The sequence below is a fragment of the Pipistrellus hanaki genome, assembly GCF_964339955.1.
Source record: "Pipistrellus hanaki genome assembly, chromosome: 11".
Classification (NCBI taxonomy): domain Eukaryota; kingdom Metazoa; phylum Chordata; class Mammalia; order Chiroptera; family Vespertilionidae; genus Pipistrellus; species Pipistrellus hanaki.
Genome location: NC_140513.1, coordinates 24,815,178 through 24,832,748, shown reverse-complemented (window position 1 = coordinate 24,832,748; position 17,571 = coordinate 24,815,178). Strand labels below are relative to the sequence as shown.

Sequence of the window (17,571 nt, the reverse complement as noted above, 5' to 3'; positions counted from 1 at the left end):
GAGAGAAACATTGACCAGCCGCCTCCTGCACATCTCCCACTGGGGATGTGCCCGCAGCCAACGTATATGCCCTTGACCGGAATCGAACCCGGGATCCTTCAGTCCGCAGACCGACGCTCTACCACTGAGCCAAACCGGTTTCGGCTGCATTTTAGTTTTAAAAAGAAAAAAGATTATGGTTTATTCATACAGTGAATGTTATTCAGCCATTAAGAATGATTTTGTCAATAAAACTTTAATAAGGTAGCAAAATATTTATGAGATATTAGGTTTGAAATACAGGAACAGCAGATATTTTTGGTGCTGGATTTTTTTTCTCCATTAAAAAATATTTTCAATGGGCATGTATTTGTAATTAAATAATTATTGGGAATCGTTATAGAATAAATCCATGATATATTCTCTATTTGTCTTTACTTCTTCATACACAGCATTCCTAAAAGTCTCTCAGAGTACATCATCCTCACAGCTTCTATAAGGAGTTCCTGATCATCTTCTCAAGTCAGTTCAAATGACACCACCATGAAGTCTTTCCTAACCACTTTGTTTTCTCTGCTAATTCCACACAATTATCTTGTATAACTATTTACATATATTTATAGTGTCTTTTCCACCAGGAAATTAACGCCTCTCTCATTCATCCATTTAATAAATATTTGTAAGTGTTTATTATGTGCCTGGCACAGGTGTGTTAGGTCCTGCAGATCTAACCATGAACCCTGCCGACAGGTTCTCCCTCCCTTCAAGAAGACAGAATGGCAGGACATTGTAATATTAAGCTTTGTGATGGAAGGGTAGAATGCTTAGAAGATTCACAGATCTACCCCAGGCTGGATGGAGAGGGAAGGCTTCGTGGAGGGGATGATAGCTGAAGAGTAACAAGAAAACAAATGTTAGCCAGGTGAAGGGGTAGGAGGAGGTAGTATCGGGTAGCAGAACAGTCTAAACAAAGGCCTGAAATTTTAAAACCATGTTCGTTTCAGGAAGGTCATTGTGGTGTTTGTGGATATTGAGGTCGATTTCTGATATAAAATAATTATATGTAATTTTATCTTGAAAGAAGCTCCAGAATTCATATCTTTTTTGAGAGTTTAGGAAGTTATATGAAAAAGCATATGTTAGCCTTGACTGGTTTGGCTTAGTGGATGGAATATCGGCCTGCGAACTGAGGGGTAACCAGGTTCTATTTTAATCAAGGGCACGTACCTTGGTTGTGCGCATATCCCCAGTGGGAGGTGTGCAGGAGGCAGGTGATTGATGTTTCTGACTATCCCTCTCTCTTCCTCTCTGTGAAAAATCAATAAAATATATTTTTAACAACAACAACAAAAAGCGTATGTTAGAGAAAGCATCCTGATGTTGAATTAGACAGAAATTCAAGTGTGATTGGCATGTTTGTTATTTCTTAAGTATTTTTAAAAAATATTCTCACTAAGCATTAAAAAATTAGTGTGAAGTAATTAAAAGTTTGAATTAAAAAGAGTATTTTAATTTTCTATCTTGTAATCTTGACTGGTCCTAATAAAATGGTGCTTGGTGAGCTTATTTAGAGAATGCCTTTGAATTAATAAACGAAAATTATGGCATTTTAATAGCAATTTTTGCATGTACATGTGTTCTAAAAAGAAAGAGATGTTACTTGTAGCAGAGTACAAGTTTCTCATAATTTTTAACCCTTTGTGTTTAACATGTCTTCCTTGGAAATTGTCTTCAAAATCTCTTCTGTCTCCTATTAAATTGTTTCTCAGCATTTGCGTTTCCTATACGGATTTTAAAGTTCTTTTTTCTCTTTACAACTATATTCCAAACATCTATTCCTATTTTCATTTCCAAATAAAAGTCAATATTGTAAAGCCAATAGATAAAATTGCAATATGGCCCTCATTAAATCAGTTTTTATATGAATTATATTTATTTTTTGTATATCAGCATCATTGGGCTTATACAGTATGTTTGTAGTCCTTTTTTGTTTGTATTCTTGATTAGGTAATATGGTTTCTCAAGATTTCTTAAATAAGAGATTAAATAAACCAGTTTTTCTTTTCTGCTTTGTAGATTTCTTGATAATCGGCTGTTTGCTACCTGCTCTGATGACACTACGATAGCACTATGGGATCTGAGAAAACTGAACAACAAAGTATGCACTTTACATGGTCACACTAGCTGGGTGAAGAACATCGAATATGACACTAATACAAGACTCTTAGTAACATCAGGATTTGATGGAAATGTCATTATTTGGGACACTAACAGGTTTGTGAATAGATCATGTTAGGATTTTTTTTTAAGATGATAAACATTCAGTGTACTGTCTCAGCTTTTATATCTTTAGGAGAAAGAAACTGGTTTTGTGTGGAAAAAAACAATCAAAAAATGATTCTATCTTTCATTGCTTGCACTTAGTCATATATTGCATCTAAAAAAATTGGAGAAATTCTATGGAAACGAGTCCAAGTAGCATAGTTAATGATGAAAAATTTGTTTATAAGTTTCCTGAACTGAAATGTTTTTCACTCTTTTGTCCTTCAATTCTATTTTTCCCCCACTTTTTTTTTTTTTTAATCCTTACCCGAGGATATTTTTCCATTGATTTTTAGAGCAACTGGAAGAGAGAAGGAAGGACAAAAAGAAAGAAACATCGATGTGAGAGAGACACATTGATTAGTTGCCTCCTGCACACGCCCTGACCAAGGTCCAGGTCAGGGAGGAGACTGCAGCTGAGGTACATACCCTTGACCGGAATCGGGCCTGCCCTTTGGTCTGCATTCTTTCCACTGGGCCAAACCAGCTAAGGCTGTCCTTCTATTCTAAATCTGTTTTTACTTGGCCATTTGTGCACTGTGCTTTCATCATTTAAAGAGCAGTTAGTCTCTCAATTGGGATGGTACTGATCCCTAGCAGAATGTTTGGAAATAATGTGTGGTACAATTTTAGTTGTCACTATGGAAGAAAAGAGGATTTGTACTGGCAGTTAGTCACCAGGGATAAGAGCTTCTAAACATCCTGTAGTACAGGGGACAGTTTGCATAATGGACCAATTATATCACCTAAAATGTCAGTGATGCCTCTGTTTTGAAACACTAATAAAATGTCTCCTTACAGAGAAATTGATTATTTAAAGAGTTGAGATTTGAGAAATAATTAAACATATCTGTTGCTAGCTATGGTGAAATAACAATATAGTAGTATACCAGGATCATTTCTGAAATATTCTTTCAAAGGTTATATGTAAAAAGAAAAGGGATATTCTTAAAGATTTCTAGCTATGCATGTTGCTTGAGTAGGGGTAGAGCTACATATTGATTATCTTCATTTTTTTTAAGATTTTTTTTTTTTTTTTTTTTTTTTTTTTTATTGATTTCAGAGAGGAAGGGAGAGGGAGAGAGATAGAAACAACAATGATCAGAGAGAATCATTAATTGGCTGCTTCCTGCATGCTCCCTATTGGGGATCAAGCCCATAACCCGGGCATGTGCCCTTGACCAGAATCAACCCAGGACCCTTCAGTCCACAGGGCAAAGCTCTATCCATGAGCCAAACCAACTAGGGCCATACTGATTATCTTTAAACTAAGACAGACAAACCTGTTAAAAATTTTTTTTTAATTTAGAAATAAAATTTGAATAAGAATATAAATGATAACTTCCAAATTAGTAGAAGGATAAAAGTTAATAAAATATGATCAATTCAATAGAGGTAGAAAAGATGGGGAAAATCATTAAAAAAAACAGGTAGCCCGGCCAGGCGGTCCAGTTGTTGGGATTGCTGACCTGTACACTAAAAGATTGCAGGTTGGATTCCTGGCTAGAGCACATACTACCTAGGTTTCAGGTTTGATCTCTGGTTAGGTCATGTTTGGGAGGCAACTGCTGATATTTCATCTCACTTCAATGTTTCTCAATGCAATCATATAATTCCTATCATGGGAGGAACACATTAAAATGCCTTATCAGTAAAGGTAAAACTATAAGGGGAAAAATTGATATGACAATATAATAATTAAAATTTTGATACAGTAAGAAAACATATAAACCACATTGAAAGATAGAAATATATGTGGAAAATATATTTTACATACTGTATTTGAAAAATTAAGCATAAAAATATGGTAGGCAGATTTTATATATATATATAAATATATATATATATAATCACAATAAATGTTTATGGACTAGTCATTAAAAAATAATAATAGATTGGATTATAAAACAAAACACAATTATTTGTTCTTTATAAGGGACCTATCCAAACCAAACAGAATGCTTGGAAACCAGATAAGCACAGAAAATGATGGGAAAAAATAATAGGCAAATACAAATAAGAGGGGGGAAAAAGTTGTATCTACATTAATAGACAAAATAGAGTTTAAGGCATAAGGCATTATTAGTGATAAAAAGGTACTATATGAAAAGATTTATTTCACTTCTTATCCTGTATATACCTAATAACATAGCCTCAAACTATAAAAAGCAAAATCAAACTGAATTATAAAAAATAGTCAGAATTCTCAACTTAGTGGAAAATAACACCATTCTTTCATTTACTAATAGATCAAATATTAGTAAGAATTAAAGAATATTTCAATCTTATTAATAAGCTTGATCCATTAGGCATATTTTATAATTCTGCAATACATCATCTGAAGCAAACTTAAAACATGTACAAAAATGAGCATGTCCTAAACTATGGAGTAAGTCAAACCAGTTAGGGCTTAAATTTTATTTTGTTGTTTAAAGTATTACAAATAGTAGTACATATGTCTCCTTTCTTTTCCCCATTGACCTTCCCCCTGCCTCCCCTACCCCCTCTGCTAAATTTTTAATCAAAAAGAAGAGTAAGCCAAAACCGGTTTGGCTCAGTGGGTAGAACATCAGCCTGCGGACTCAAGGTCCCAGGTTCGATTCCAGTCAAGGGCACATACCTTGGTTGCAGGCACATCCCCAGTAGGGGGTGTTGCAGGAGGCAGCTGGTTGATGTTTCTTTCTCATTGATCTTTCTAGCTCTCTATTCCTCTCCCTTCCTCTCTGTAAAAAATCAATAAAATATATATATTTTAAAAAAGATTAAAGATTTTTAGAATAATAAAAAGTGAGTTTACTTCAACAAATCTTTAAATATATATATATATGTATATTAGAGGCCCGATGCATGAAATTGTGCAAGGGGCTTGGCCCTTGCAGCTGCTGTGGCTGCTGCCTTGACCCTTGTAGCCCTGGTCATTCAGCTGTCCCATCTAATTAGCATATTATGTTGTGTGTGTGTGTGTGTGTGTGTGTGTGTGTGTATACACACATATGGAAAGAATAATCTAAGAAGGAAAATTGGAGATGAAAGAGTGAATGGTGAGCAAGAGAATTATCATGTGTAATCATGTGTACTGTAGATTGACTGTAAATTCTAGTTTGAAGGACAAAAACATGACTTTCACCAAATCCTTATGTTTATGATAACTAGGTGTTGTTGGTTTGATTTCTTCTATAGGTGTACAGAAGATGGGTGTCCACATAAGAAATTTTTCCACACACGTTTTCTTATGCGAATGAGATTAACACCAGATTGTTCCAAAATGTTGATCTCAACATCCTCTGGGTATCTCTTGATTTTGCATGATCTTGACTTAACCAAGTCTTTAGAAGTAGGCAGCTATCCCATTTTGAGAGCAAGAAGAACTACATCAAGTTCAGGTAAGCTTTTTTTTTTTTTTTTCCCCCCCGAAGAATTTTCCAAAGAATCTCAGACTTAGGGATGTTATGTTTCCATTCTGAGAATGTTAGCAGGAAGAAGGGAAGAAAATTAAAAGACATTCTTTGGAAGGTCAGTGGAAAGATAATGATCTATATGTATCTCTGACATAGCATTATACTAGCCAGAAAACCTTTCATCAGTATTTCTAAGTCATCACTATCTCAAAAATTAATGATGGTCTGAGGTAGTATCAATTTTTTTTTAAGTTCTTCTGGAACCCAATAGAGCTTTTAAGTTATAGTCAATATGGAATTTTAGTTTTAATTCTTTAGTGTATTCTCCACTTCCAAATGCTCAGACACAGGTAGCCAGGGCATCTTACCTAATGATGTCTAAATATTCTCTTGCTGAAGTCCTGTTCCTTCTATTGCTGACTTCATTGGGCGTAAGTGCATCTGGGGCTCAGAAAAATCTGGGCACTATCATTTATCTACATTATGTGATAGAAACTACCTTTCATCTACCTTTGGAAAAAAGAGGGCTGATCTGGGAACATACCCACTTGGAACACATAATGTTCATAAAATGCCATTAAAAAATTAGCTTCAAATGGTTAGATTCTTTCTCCTGTGTGCACAGGGCCATTTCTTTGGGAATGTGTAGTCCTCATTGTACTGCAACTGCCCAATTGCTAAAAGTAGAAAGTTAGGTTTTACCAATTTATTTGCAAGCGAGGGATATAATTCTTTTGGATTCAGATTTCTTTTTTCTGGTTAAACATTAATAATCAACTTTGGCTTTCTGAGAAGCAGTGATTTAAAGGCCTAGTTGGCATTTTGTAATTAAAAAAACTAGGTTTTCTGAGTTCTAAGGATAATTCTGATTCTTAATAACATCAAAGGGAACTAACTAATTTTTTTTTTAAATATATTTTATTGATTTTGTACAGAGAGGAAGGGAGAGAGACAGAAAGTTAGAAACATCGATGAGAGAGTCATCGATCAGCTGCCTCTTGCACACCCCCCACTGGGGATATGCCCGCAACCAAGGTACATGCCCTTGACCGGAATCGAACCCGGGACCTTTCAGTTCCCAAGCCGACACTCTATCCATTGAGCCAAACCGGTTTTGGCGGGAACTAACTAATTTAATAAGAAGCTCCCACAGAACGGCCGGGCCCGGAGCAGCAGCTGCCAGGCTGGGAGCGGCCAGGCCCGGAGCAGCCGGGTCGGGTGCGGCCAGGTCCGAAGCAGCAGCTGCCAGGCTGGGAGCAGCCAGGCCCAAAGTGGCCGGGCCCGGAGCATCCGGGCCCAGAGCAGCCGGGTTGGGTGCGGCCAGGCCTGGAGCAGCGGCTGCCAAGCCCGGAGCAACCAGGTCAGGAGCGGCAGTGGCCAGACCCGGAGCAGCTGGTTGTGGAACGGACCAGAGCAACAGAGGCCAGGCCCGGAGCAGCCAGGCCTGGAACAGCTCGCTCCTCGCCTGCCCCTGCCCCAAGGCTGCCTCTCAGACATGGCTGGAAACTTTTGCAGGAACTTGAGGATCTGCTGAATCAAGTGATGAAGGCTTAGATCTGGATATGTTGAGTTAGTATAGCGCGGGGGTGTTGATCTGTGAGTGCCTTGTGCGGGGCCTGGATGAGGTTGGTTGACCTATTTGGAAATGTATTTTGTGTGAAGTGTATCTTTGGGCATGTGGAGGTATTATTGATATGAGAAAATGCTAAGTAACTGATTTACTATCTGAAAAGGGATTTACTATCGGGGAAAGGGAGGGAGGAAGAGACTGAACATAAGCTGTGCACCTATGGATGAGGACAATGGGGGAGGGAGAGGGGGCGGAGGGTGGGGTGGGAACCTGGTGGAGGGGGGAAGAAATGAGGAACCTTTGTAATAATATGAACAATAAAGATTGATTTAAAAAAAAAAAAAAAAAAAAAAAGCTCCCACAGAAGTGTGGGCCACTAGAAAAGTGTGATGACATAGATTGCTCTTTAGAGTACTACATCAAACTCAGCTATCTGATACTCATTTTATTTCAATGTAAAATTTGTATTGTATTTCAAATATAGTATTCACATAATTTCAAGAATGATAATAGAAGTTTTTGGCATGCTTTGAGAAAGATCTGTTCATGTTCTTGGTAATGAGCCTGTTGTTTGGAACCTATTCTAACATTAAACAATGGGGTAAACAGCTCAGTTTTCACTCTTACTAATATTTTTTATTCCATTTCATTACATAAATGATGCAGAACCAGTGATGCTCCTTTGTTTATTTTGTTTTTCATTTATATTTCACTTAAGCTAGTCATTGGTATAGAAGATTTTAGAAAGGGAAGAGGCCTTAGATAGAACACTTTAGAGAGCTATCATATCTTAATCTTAATTATAATAAGCCAGTTTTAAGTGGACATGTACTTGCCATATTTCAGATCGATTTTAATAGCTTGGTTCAAGCAGATGATTAAAAAGTTAAAAGATATCACCAGAGTTTTGCTAGGTGTATTGTCAGAACTTTTTGTATCTTTAAGATCTGACTACTTCATCAAGTTCATCTGGTCCTAGAGTTTCTGGTTCACCTTGTCATCATAGTGATTCTAATTCATCTTCTGAGAAACACATGTCACGAGCCTCGCAAAGAGAAGGTAGGTAAAAAGTTGGATTTTATAATCCTGCAAACAGTGATTCTGCCAAACAGCTTTCTTTGGTTACTTTAATCCATAAAATTAGCCAATAAAGATGAGGTTATTCCTTGCCCCTTGGTTATCCTTTTAAAAAAGCTAAACAGAGCATCTGGGTTTGAGAATCTTGGGCTTAAATTGTAGTTGGAGTTTAAGCTTTGATTTTATTTCCTAGACCTGGCTTTGTGTAGTTTGGAGAGGAAATGGTTGGGAAATATCCCAATCAAGGTTACTATGGAAATTAAATGAGATTATGCATGTAACAGTGCTGTATAAATATAAGAGGATATGTTTACCAGGTGCTTGTGAATGGCATCTGTTTTCAGCCCAGTAGACTTTTTACTCTGCCATTTCCTTATCTGAGCAATGCAAGACAGACTCAGAGGGCTGGTGGGATAAAGAGAGCTCCAATCTGGCCCCATTGTGCTTTTCCCCGTTTTCCCCCAGCCAGTCTGGCAGAACTAGCTGCTTAGTTGATCCCTTCCACTTTCTAATTGAAATGCTTTCTACCAATGCAAATTTCACGTACCATCCCTCTCCAAACTAATTCACATCTAAACTCTTATAGAACTTTTTGTTTGTCCTCTTTATAGATTGGTAGTCAGATTCAGATTTTTGTAATTTAGGGTTAACTTTTGCTGATCAGCATGTTTCCTATCTAGCTATTTTTGGAAAGGATTATACATTAGATTTGTAATTTGTGTTTCCCCTAGGAGGCCTCACCTTATAAGTGCTTGATAAATTCATACTTAATTGTTTTGCATGATTACTTATGTGAGTAGAATGGTTTGAGCACCCTTCCTAACCTAACCTATAACTTTATCCACTTTCTTCTGGATGTTGAAGACTGTGATGTTTCACTATAAGGTTAAAAACTCTTCCCCTTAAATTTAGAGATTTATGCCCAGATGTGTAACAGTTCTTTTATTTGTAGCAGAAACCTCTTTTATAGGTGCTGCCTGTTCTCCTCCTTCCTTGGCTATGGGAAACAAGCCAAGGCTTTTTTTTTTCTTTAATTGATTTCAGAGAGGAAGGGCGAGGGAGAGAGAAACAACAATGATGAGAGAGTCACTGATTGGCTACTCCTGCAAACCCCCCTCTGGGGATTGAACCTGGCCTGGCATGTCCCCTACCAGGAATCACACACTGACCTGGTTCATAGGTTGATGCTCAACCATGCCAGCCAGGCCAATCGAAGGCTCTTAATAACCATTGAAAAAAATATTTATTGATTAACTAAACCATCCATGAGAAAAGTGCAATTTAATTTAAGAAGAATAGTTCACAAGCTTGCTTGTTACTTTGGTAAATACCAAAACAAAACTTTATAGCAGTTCTATGCTATGAAAAGTACATTTGGGCCGAAACCGGTTTGATAAGAGCGTCAGCCTGGGGACTGAAAGGTTCCAGGTTCCATTCCGGTCAAGGGCATGTACCTTGGTTGCGGGCACGTCCCCAGTAGGGGGTGTTGCAGGAGGCAGCTGGTCGATGTTTCTCTCTCATCGACGTTTCTAGCTCTATATCTCTCTCCCTTCCTCTCTGTAAAAAATCAGTAAAATATATATTTTTTTTAAAAAAAGGATATAATCCAAATCAAAAGGACCTCTAGTCAGTTTTATGACTAATCATTAGCCTTAGGTCACTGGTGATTCTTGTTATAGGAACTTGGATTCGTTAGTTCTAATCAGACCCTTTCCCCCTATCCTCACCCCAAAGACACAGCTCCGTACAGTGAGGGCACTGTGGGTTTTGTTTTGTTTTTTACATGTGGTAGCATAATGCAGACAAAGGAATGAAGGCATAGTTGCTGACTGACAGAAATCAAAGCTTTTTTATAGAAACCAAATCTTTTTTTTTTATTAAATTATTACCTGTGTACATATTTTACCATTGCCCCACCCTCCCCAGAGTTTTGTGTCCATTGGTTGTACTTATATGCATGTATACAAGTCCTTCGGTTCATCTCTTATTTCCCCCAGATCTCCCTCCCCTCACTGCTGTAATTTGACAGTCTGCTTGTTGCTTTACTATCTCTATATCTATCTTTTGGTTCATCAGTTTATAATGTTCCTTGTTATCCATAAATGAGTGAGATCATGTGGTGTTTCTCTTTCATTGACTGGCTTATTTCACTCAGCATGATGTTCTCCAATTCCATCCAGGTTGCTGCAAATGATGAGAATTCCTTTTTTATGGCAGCATAGTATTCCATTGTGTAGATATACCATAGTTTTTTGATCCATTCATCTGCTGACGGGCACCTAGGCTGTTTCCAAATCCTAGCTATTGTAGATTGTGCTGCTAGAAATCAAATCTTTTTAAGAAATACTTATTTTTTTTTAAATATTTACTTTTTTATTGAATTGGTTAATAAAATTATATAGGCTTTAGGTGTACAATTCTATAATACATCATCTGTATATTGTATTGTGTATTCACCACCCCCAAAAATCAAGTTTTGAAAAGCTACCTTAGTTCTTCAATAATACAACTCCAACGTTCTAATTTTCTTGTATCTCAGGAGTTTCACCACGAAATAGCCTTGAAGTCTTAACCCCTAAAGTTCCTGGTGAGAGAGACCGTGGAAACTGCATCACATCTTTACAGCTGCACCCGAAAGGCTGGGCCACTCTTCTTCGGTGCTCAAGCAACACTGACGATCAGGAGGTACGGGCACAGGACTCCACCTTCAGCAGGGCCAACTCAACAAAATGCCTGCGTGCTTGAGCCCTCTGGACGGGGGTGGCAAGCTGGGAGTACTTTAAAGCAGTGATTAGCTCAGATTGTGCCCTTTTAAATTCTTTCCTCCTCCATCTCTCGTAAAAAGCTCTTTATATAGTAAACATAAGACTGAAATGTTTCAGCTAGGTTGGCTAAAAGTGAGGTTTTCCTCAACCAGTTGAGTATTATAATTGTCTCTTTTTAAAAACCACCGGAAACTTTGGAAAAGGAACTAAACTGAGACTAGGGGAAAAGGTCTTACATGACCTCATGATTATCAGCACTCTGAAAAGCAGGAATCCTTGCCCTAACCCAGTGGTTGATACACTGCGGCTCTCAAACCACAGCGGCTCTTTGGCCCCTTGAGTGTGGCTCTTCCACAAAATACCACAGCCTGGGCGAGTCTTATTTTGAAGAAGTGGCATTAGAAGAAGTTTAAGTTTAAAAAATGTGGCTCTCAAAAGAAATTTCCATCGTTGTACTGTTGATATTTGGCTCTGTTGACTAATGAGTTTGCCAACCACTGCCCTAACCGGTTTGGCTCAGTGGATAGAGCATCGGCCTGTGGACTGAAGGGTCCCAGGTTCCATTCCGGTCAAGGGCATGTGCCTTGGTTGCGGGCACATCCCCAGTAAGGGGGTGTGCAGGAGGCACATATTGATGTTTCATCGATGTTTCTAACTCCTCCCTTCTCTGTAAAAAACATATTAAAAAAAGAAAAGAAAAGCAGGAGTCCTTTAAGAATCTCTCTAGCTCTAGAATCTGCAGCTGAGAAAAGGAGAGAAGAGAGCCACTGAAATGTGTAGGGGAGGTATTCTAGGGCTTGACAGTCTTAACCCTTGAATTTTTAAATATCAAAATTGTTATTTTCAGTAAAGGGATTACTACTACAGAAGTCACACTGGCCTCTGAATAAAAGACTAAAGCATCATAGTGTAGAATAACCCTAGCTTTTGAAGGAAGATAAGAGGGTACAGAGCTACAAGTTCATTAATTGCTAGAAGGGTAGCATTCATCTAAATCAGGGGTCCTCAAACTTTTTAAAGTGGGGGCCAGATCACGGTCCCTCAGAGAGCTGGAGGGCCGGACTATATGAACTACTAATTCCTACTGTAATACCTTGGCTGCGCTCACTGCCCAAAAAACCTGGCGGGCAGGATCAGACTCCCTTGGGGGCTGCATGTGGCCCGCGGGCCGTAGTTTGAAGACCCCTGATCTAAATGATATCTTACAATTCTGTGGCTTTAGCATTCTGTTTTTTGTGTGTGTGTGGGGGGGGGGGTGTTTGTTTTTTTTAAAGAATATCTGTAGCACTATATGAGGCTCTGTAACTTTGGTTTGTCCCTCTTTTCTCTCCCTAGTGGACTTGTGTCTATGAATTCCAAGAAGGAGCTCCGGTACGACCCGTCTCCCCTCGCTGTTCTCTCCGCCTGACCCATTACATTGAAGAGGCCAATGTAGGCAGGGGTTATATCAAAGAACTTTGCTTCAGCCCTGACGGGCGGATGGTTTCTTCCCCACATGGCTATGGGATTCGATTGTTGGGATTTGACAAACAGTGCAGTGAACTTATTGACTGTTTGCCCAAAGAAGCCAGTCCCCTGCGGGTGATCCGTTCTCTGTACTCTCATAATGATGTTGTGCTGACGACAAAGTTCTCCCCAACACATTGTCAGATTGCCTCAGGGTGCCTTAGTGGACGGGTTTCTTTGTATCAGCCAAAGTTTTAGGCACAACTTACAACAAAATAAGCAACTCTTCTGGTGTTTGACATATAAATTGCTTCAATTTAGGTGAAGTATTTTCTTTTTAGAAGATGTTAAAAGTTTGGGTCAAGACCTGATTCTTATGGGCCCATGAACACACCTGTGACCTGAGGACTTGGTCGCCCAGCATCACAGGGGCATTGCCAAGTTAGACTTTATGCAGCAGCACCGTTTGCAGCATTCCTCGGCTCCTGCTGGTCTGTGCCACTGAACCCCAGGTATTCTGGCTATTTTGCATGTTACCTCTTGTTGAATTTCTTTTTTCTTTTTTGATTTTGGTTGTGAATTTTGTGGACATTTGGCAGGAGTTTTGGTTGGGCTAGAAGAAATCTGTGACACTAGAATAAAACCCAAGCATTGGATGTTGGCATACCGGTAGTTGAAAAAGAAACTTCATCTTCCCTCACCAGTACACTGGCCTTTTAAAGTGGCTGTTATGTTTCTCAATGATGAGCACAGATAATGTCTTTTAAGCTTCCTGTTAAAATTATACATATTTTTCACCATGAGAGGGTTTTGTTGTGACATTCTAGAAAAAATATTATCACCTCTCTTTGTAATTTACTTTACTTGTATGAATTTTAAAATCTCTAGCATGTGTCCTTACTTGGTATTTTGTTCCTGTCAACAGCATTAGGGAGGAAGAGGAGAGAAGGAATGGGCTTTGGTTGTTTCTGTTGTTTAGAAGAGTATTTATTTATTGGATTAGTGCACGACCTGACCACAGAGTGATGAGAACAATGTGGCTCGGACATTCTGTTTTCTCTGCCAGATTATTTGATTCACACAGGATGACATGTTATAGTATTGGGGTGGTACTCATATTTCTTTCATGAGCCAAATGGCACAAGGTCAACTCTTAGCATTAGTGAGAAGAGAATGGCAGTCTTCTTCAAGCTGTTGGCATAAATGTGGTAGTCAGTGGCTTGGATGGCAAGACCGAGCTAATGTGAAGACCTTTCGCTGTGTTTGTTATGGAGCCCAGCAAGCAAAAAGCAGATAGCCGGGCGTAGGCCCACGGCCACTGCTCTGTGAAGGAGGGGCTTTCCTCTAGTCTCCTCCGCTCGGCATGGTTCGGTAGGGGTTTGCTAGAGGCCGGAGTGATTTAAGTCACATGCTGGCTTCTTCCCTCTTGATCACATTCTCTTAGGCCAGTTGCTCTCAAACACTGGGGTACATTATAATCATTGAGGAACTTGTGAAAAATCAGAAAATGCCCTTACCTTAGGAGATTCTGATTCTGCCAGGGAGAAGACGGGAATCTGTATTTTAACAGGAACACTAAGTAACCTTTATTCAGATGGCCCTGTTTATAAAACACTACCTTCAACATCAGTACATACTTTTGTACCCATCAGGTGCTTAACACAACTCCCAGAAGGTGTTTTGATTATTTTTTTAATAATGAGTAAATGAAAGCAATTTTAGAGGTAGAAAATAACATAAAATGGAATCCATTTCATTTTTTAAGGAATGAGAGAAATGACTTGCCTAAGGTTATCCTAAAACATTAGTGGCAGGGCCAGGACTCAAATTCAAGTCTCCTAATTCCTTGCTCAGGGCAATTTCTACTGTAAGATGCTGTCTGTTAAAACAATGACTATGAACACTATATTTTGTCTTTAATTTGTATTACTGTGAATACCCTTCAACTGGCTAAGACATTGAAAAAAGGAAGGCATGGGAGTAGATGCTGAGAATTCCAGCCATATGAAGAAAAGTATTTTACAACTTATAGAGATGTTTAAGCAACCCAAATACATGAATAAAAATGACTTCCTTTTTTTTGGGGTGGAGGGAGGCGGGGAGGGGGGGAAAACTAGGACCAACCAGACAGCCATTCTCACATGTATAAAGGCTATACCTCACTTGGAACAATATTGGCCCTAGGACAAATTCTTAAAATTAGATCAATTTACCATGGATGTTTAAAATTTGGAAATTTTTAAGTCATCAAAAAAATTATGACAAAGTACAATGGAAACACAGGTTTAACATAAACTTAAAAAAACATTTAAAAGGAAGTTTTTGAGGCAAAAACACTTAAATGTTAACATTAAAAATAAGCTACTAAGTATGATTGTATTGATAATCAAAAGAAGGTTCCATAAATGGCCTCCCCTCTGGAGAGAGTTCCATGTCAGATAATGGGCGCACACATTGCCCAGCTCTAAGCTCCAGTCCTGATTGTTAGCCACTATAGGGCATCTGTCACATGTCAAATAATGGGCATCCTTTACTGCTAATCCTCACAGAAACCTTACCAGGTAGGTGGATAAGTACAAATTTACTTGGAGGAATTGGAGGGTCAGAAAATGTAAGTGATTTGCCTTAATCCACAGAGCTAAGTGGCATTGCTGGGATTCAAACCCTGGTCTGTTTTAGTCCAAAGCCTGTGCTTATTACCCTACCACTGTGCCCTTTGGTTTGTAAAGGATGGTAAACTGGCCAGTTAATTTACTTGTTTTGCATCCTCTGAAGTTCTTTATTACCAAGCTGGCTTACCTTCTGCACTATGTAAAAGAACATTTACAAGATTAACAGTTTCCATTAGAATTAATACTATAAACTGCAGAGCATACACACAGTCCATTCCTAACTAAAAAACCTCAAGCAGGACATGTAACCAGAAAAATAGCCTTGTTAAAAAATAAATAGAGCCACACAGATTAAAATTAACAGCCAGCTAAGAGAACATTCTCTGTGAGGTATGGTCATGATAAAAAAGTCACCAGGGATATTAAGGAATTAAAAGTCATCAGGAATGGTATACTATTAGAGGAAATTACATCTTATAATTAATAGGTCCAGTTTCACTTACAGTGTAAAATCCAATGTGTTTTTTACTCTAAATTTTATTTAGTCATTTTTATTCATGATAATTGGTATAATTACATAGTATAATTATTGGGAAGTGTAGTATAAACTATACTTTGGTTTTAAAAAGCTTTCTGCAGAACAGTATCTTTATGGCAATGCTATGTTGAATGAGTTTAGTTTAGGAACATCAAATGCCCAGTAGTTCCTTATTTTCAATTGTGAAAATGAAGTGGCTAAAGCAGATACGATCTCTATTTTAATCTTTTGAAAATGTGTGTGATCATTTTTCTCAGAATCCCAAAGAACATGTATATTTTGTCATTCCTGCTTGTTACATCCTGAGAAGAAGCTATACCAAAAATTTTAGAAAAAAGCAAGGAAAAGGTAGATCGCACGTTCCCCATTTCTGTCTAGAACCAAGATCCCATTATACTGTTAGTATTAAAGTTTTGTTTGCTAGAAAGTGCAGTGTAGGAAAAATATTCTGAGAATCTTTTAGAAGCCTAATGTTTCCTAATTAGTCAGAATATATGGTATTGGCATCCATAAATACCTGCTAAGCTTGTGTTTAACAAGAGAAATATTCTGATAACTTCTAATGACAATCATCCCCATTTAGCAACCAGCAGTGACAGAGAGCTATGAAATTTCATTAAGTAATAAACTGTGTTGGTCATAAAGCATATATATGAATTGTTGGATAACTAATGCATATCTCTTAAGTGCCAAAATTTAAAACTTGTAATTCTTTTTGATGTCTTTCAAATATGTTAGTATACCTCCCTGCCTTCTTAAACAGCATGCTCAGTATAATTCACTTTTTCATGATGAAAAGTAAAAGTTATATTCATGTATCATTACATATATTCAATGAGCTCTGATGTATATAAAATAATTCATAAAATGTAAAGGGCTATAACAAATATGAGTTAATATCAATTATTATAAAGTGATTCTCTCAGCCCTGAGGTTTATGGAATCGTTTGCCTCAGATTGCTGGTGTTTTGTTTTTAATTTAAAAATGTTTTATATCTGGCTAAGCAGTTTATTCTGTCTCCTTCCACACTATCAATATGTCTGCCTCTAAGAGAGTCCCTACTTCCTTCTAATGTGCTGTGTTCATGTTATGAGCTGGGACATGAGATAACCAAGCCTGCTTAGGTCTGAAGATCTCAAGCTCTGGGTACACAGGTTTTGAGATGGCTCTTTTGGTTGTTTACCAACTTTCGGACAGGTTCACAATAACCTTCTGGATAAGTTTCCAGTAAAGGCCTAGCCTAGTGTTTTGTTTTTAGTTGCCACTAAGTATAATACTTCAAGCAAAGGGTGTTGCTAATTTAAGGAACAAACAGCAATGTACCAAAGAATAGCAAAGCAACAACAAAGGCTCTGTATTTGCACAGGGGTCTTTCATGCTTCTAAGAAAAAAGAAGAATATTGGGGGGAAACAATGAAAAACAAATTCAGATAGACTTAATAGTATTTTTTATGCCATTAAATAACTATTAAAATATATGCTTAAATTATCACATGTTGTACAAAGACACAGTTTAGTCTCATTGCAGAATAAGATTGTACCAAAATTTATACCCGAAAGATGATTCCTAAGAATTTCTCCCATTCAAATGATAATAGAAATAATTATCAAAAGGAAAGTCTCAAATGTACCAGTGTTCTGCTCTCTTTAGTTATAAATGAATTAGTGGTAGTAATATGGGTTTTATCAAAAGTTCCAAGGAACACATCTCACATACACACAGATCCTATATGTATGTGTAATAAATGTCACTATAAATAAAAATGTCACCCGAAGGTAATAAAATAATGGTTAAATATAAATCTGGTCTAAAGTATTTAAAATAGAATTTTCAGCTTTCCTAAGTTTCTTCCTCACTTTTCA

General features: G+C 37.8%; 1 protein-coding gene across 1 annotated transcript in view; it reads left to right on the top strand.

Moving 5' to 3' along the window:
• DCAF10 (DDB1 and CUL4 associated factor 10) overlaps positions 1 to 16,637 on the top strand; it is a 35,031-nt gene extending 18,394 nt beyond the window's left edge. Inside the window, exons 3-7 of the mRNA XM_084898737.1 lie at positions 2,056 to 2,253; positions 5,482 to 5,684; positions 8,215 to 8,328; positions 10,886 to 11,031; positions 12,447 to 16,637. Coding sequence (XP_084754863.1) covers positions 2,056 to 2,253; positions 5,482 to 5,684; positions 8,215 to 8,328; positions 10,886 to 11,031; positions 12,447 to 12,815 — 1,030 coding nt within the window. The 3' untranslated portion in view covers positions 12,816 to 16,637. The remainder of the gene's footprint in view (positions 1 to 2,055; positions 2,254 to 5,481; positions 5,685 to 8,214; positions 8,329 to 10,885; positions 11,032 to 12,446) is intronic.
• The last annotated feature ends 934 nt before the right edge of the window (positions 16,638 to 17,571 follow it).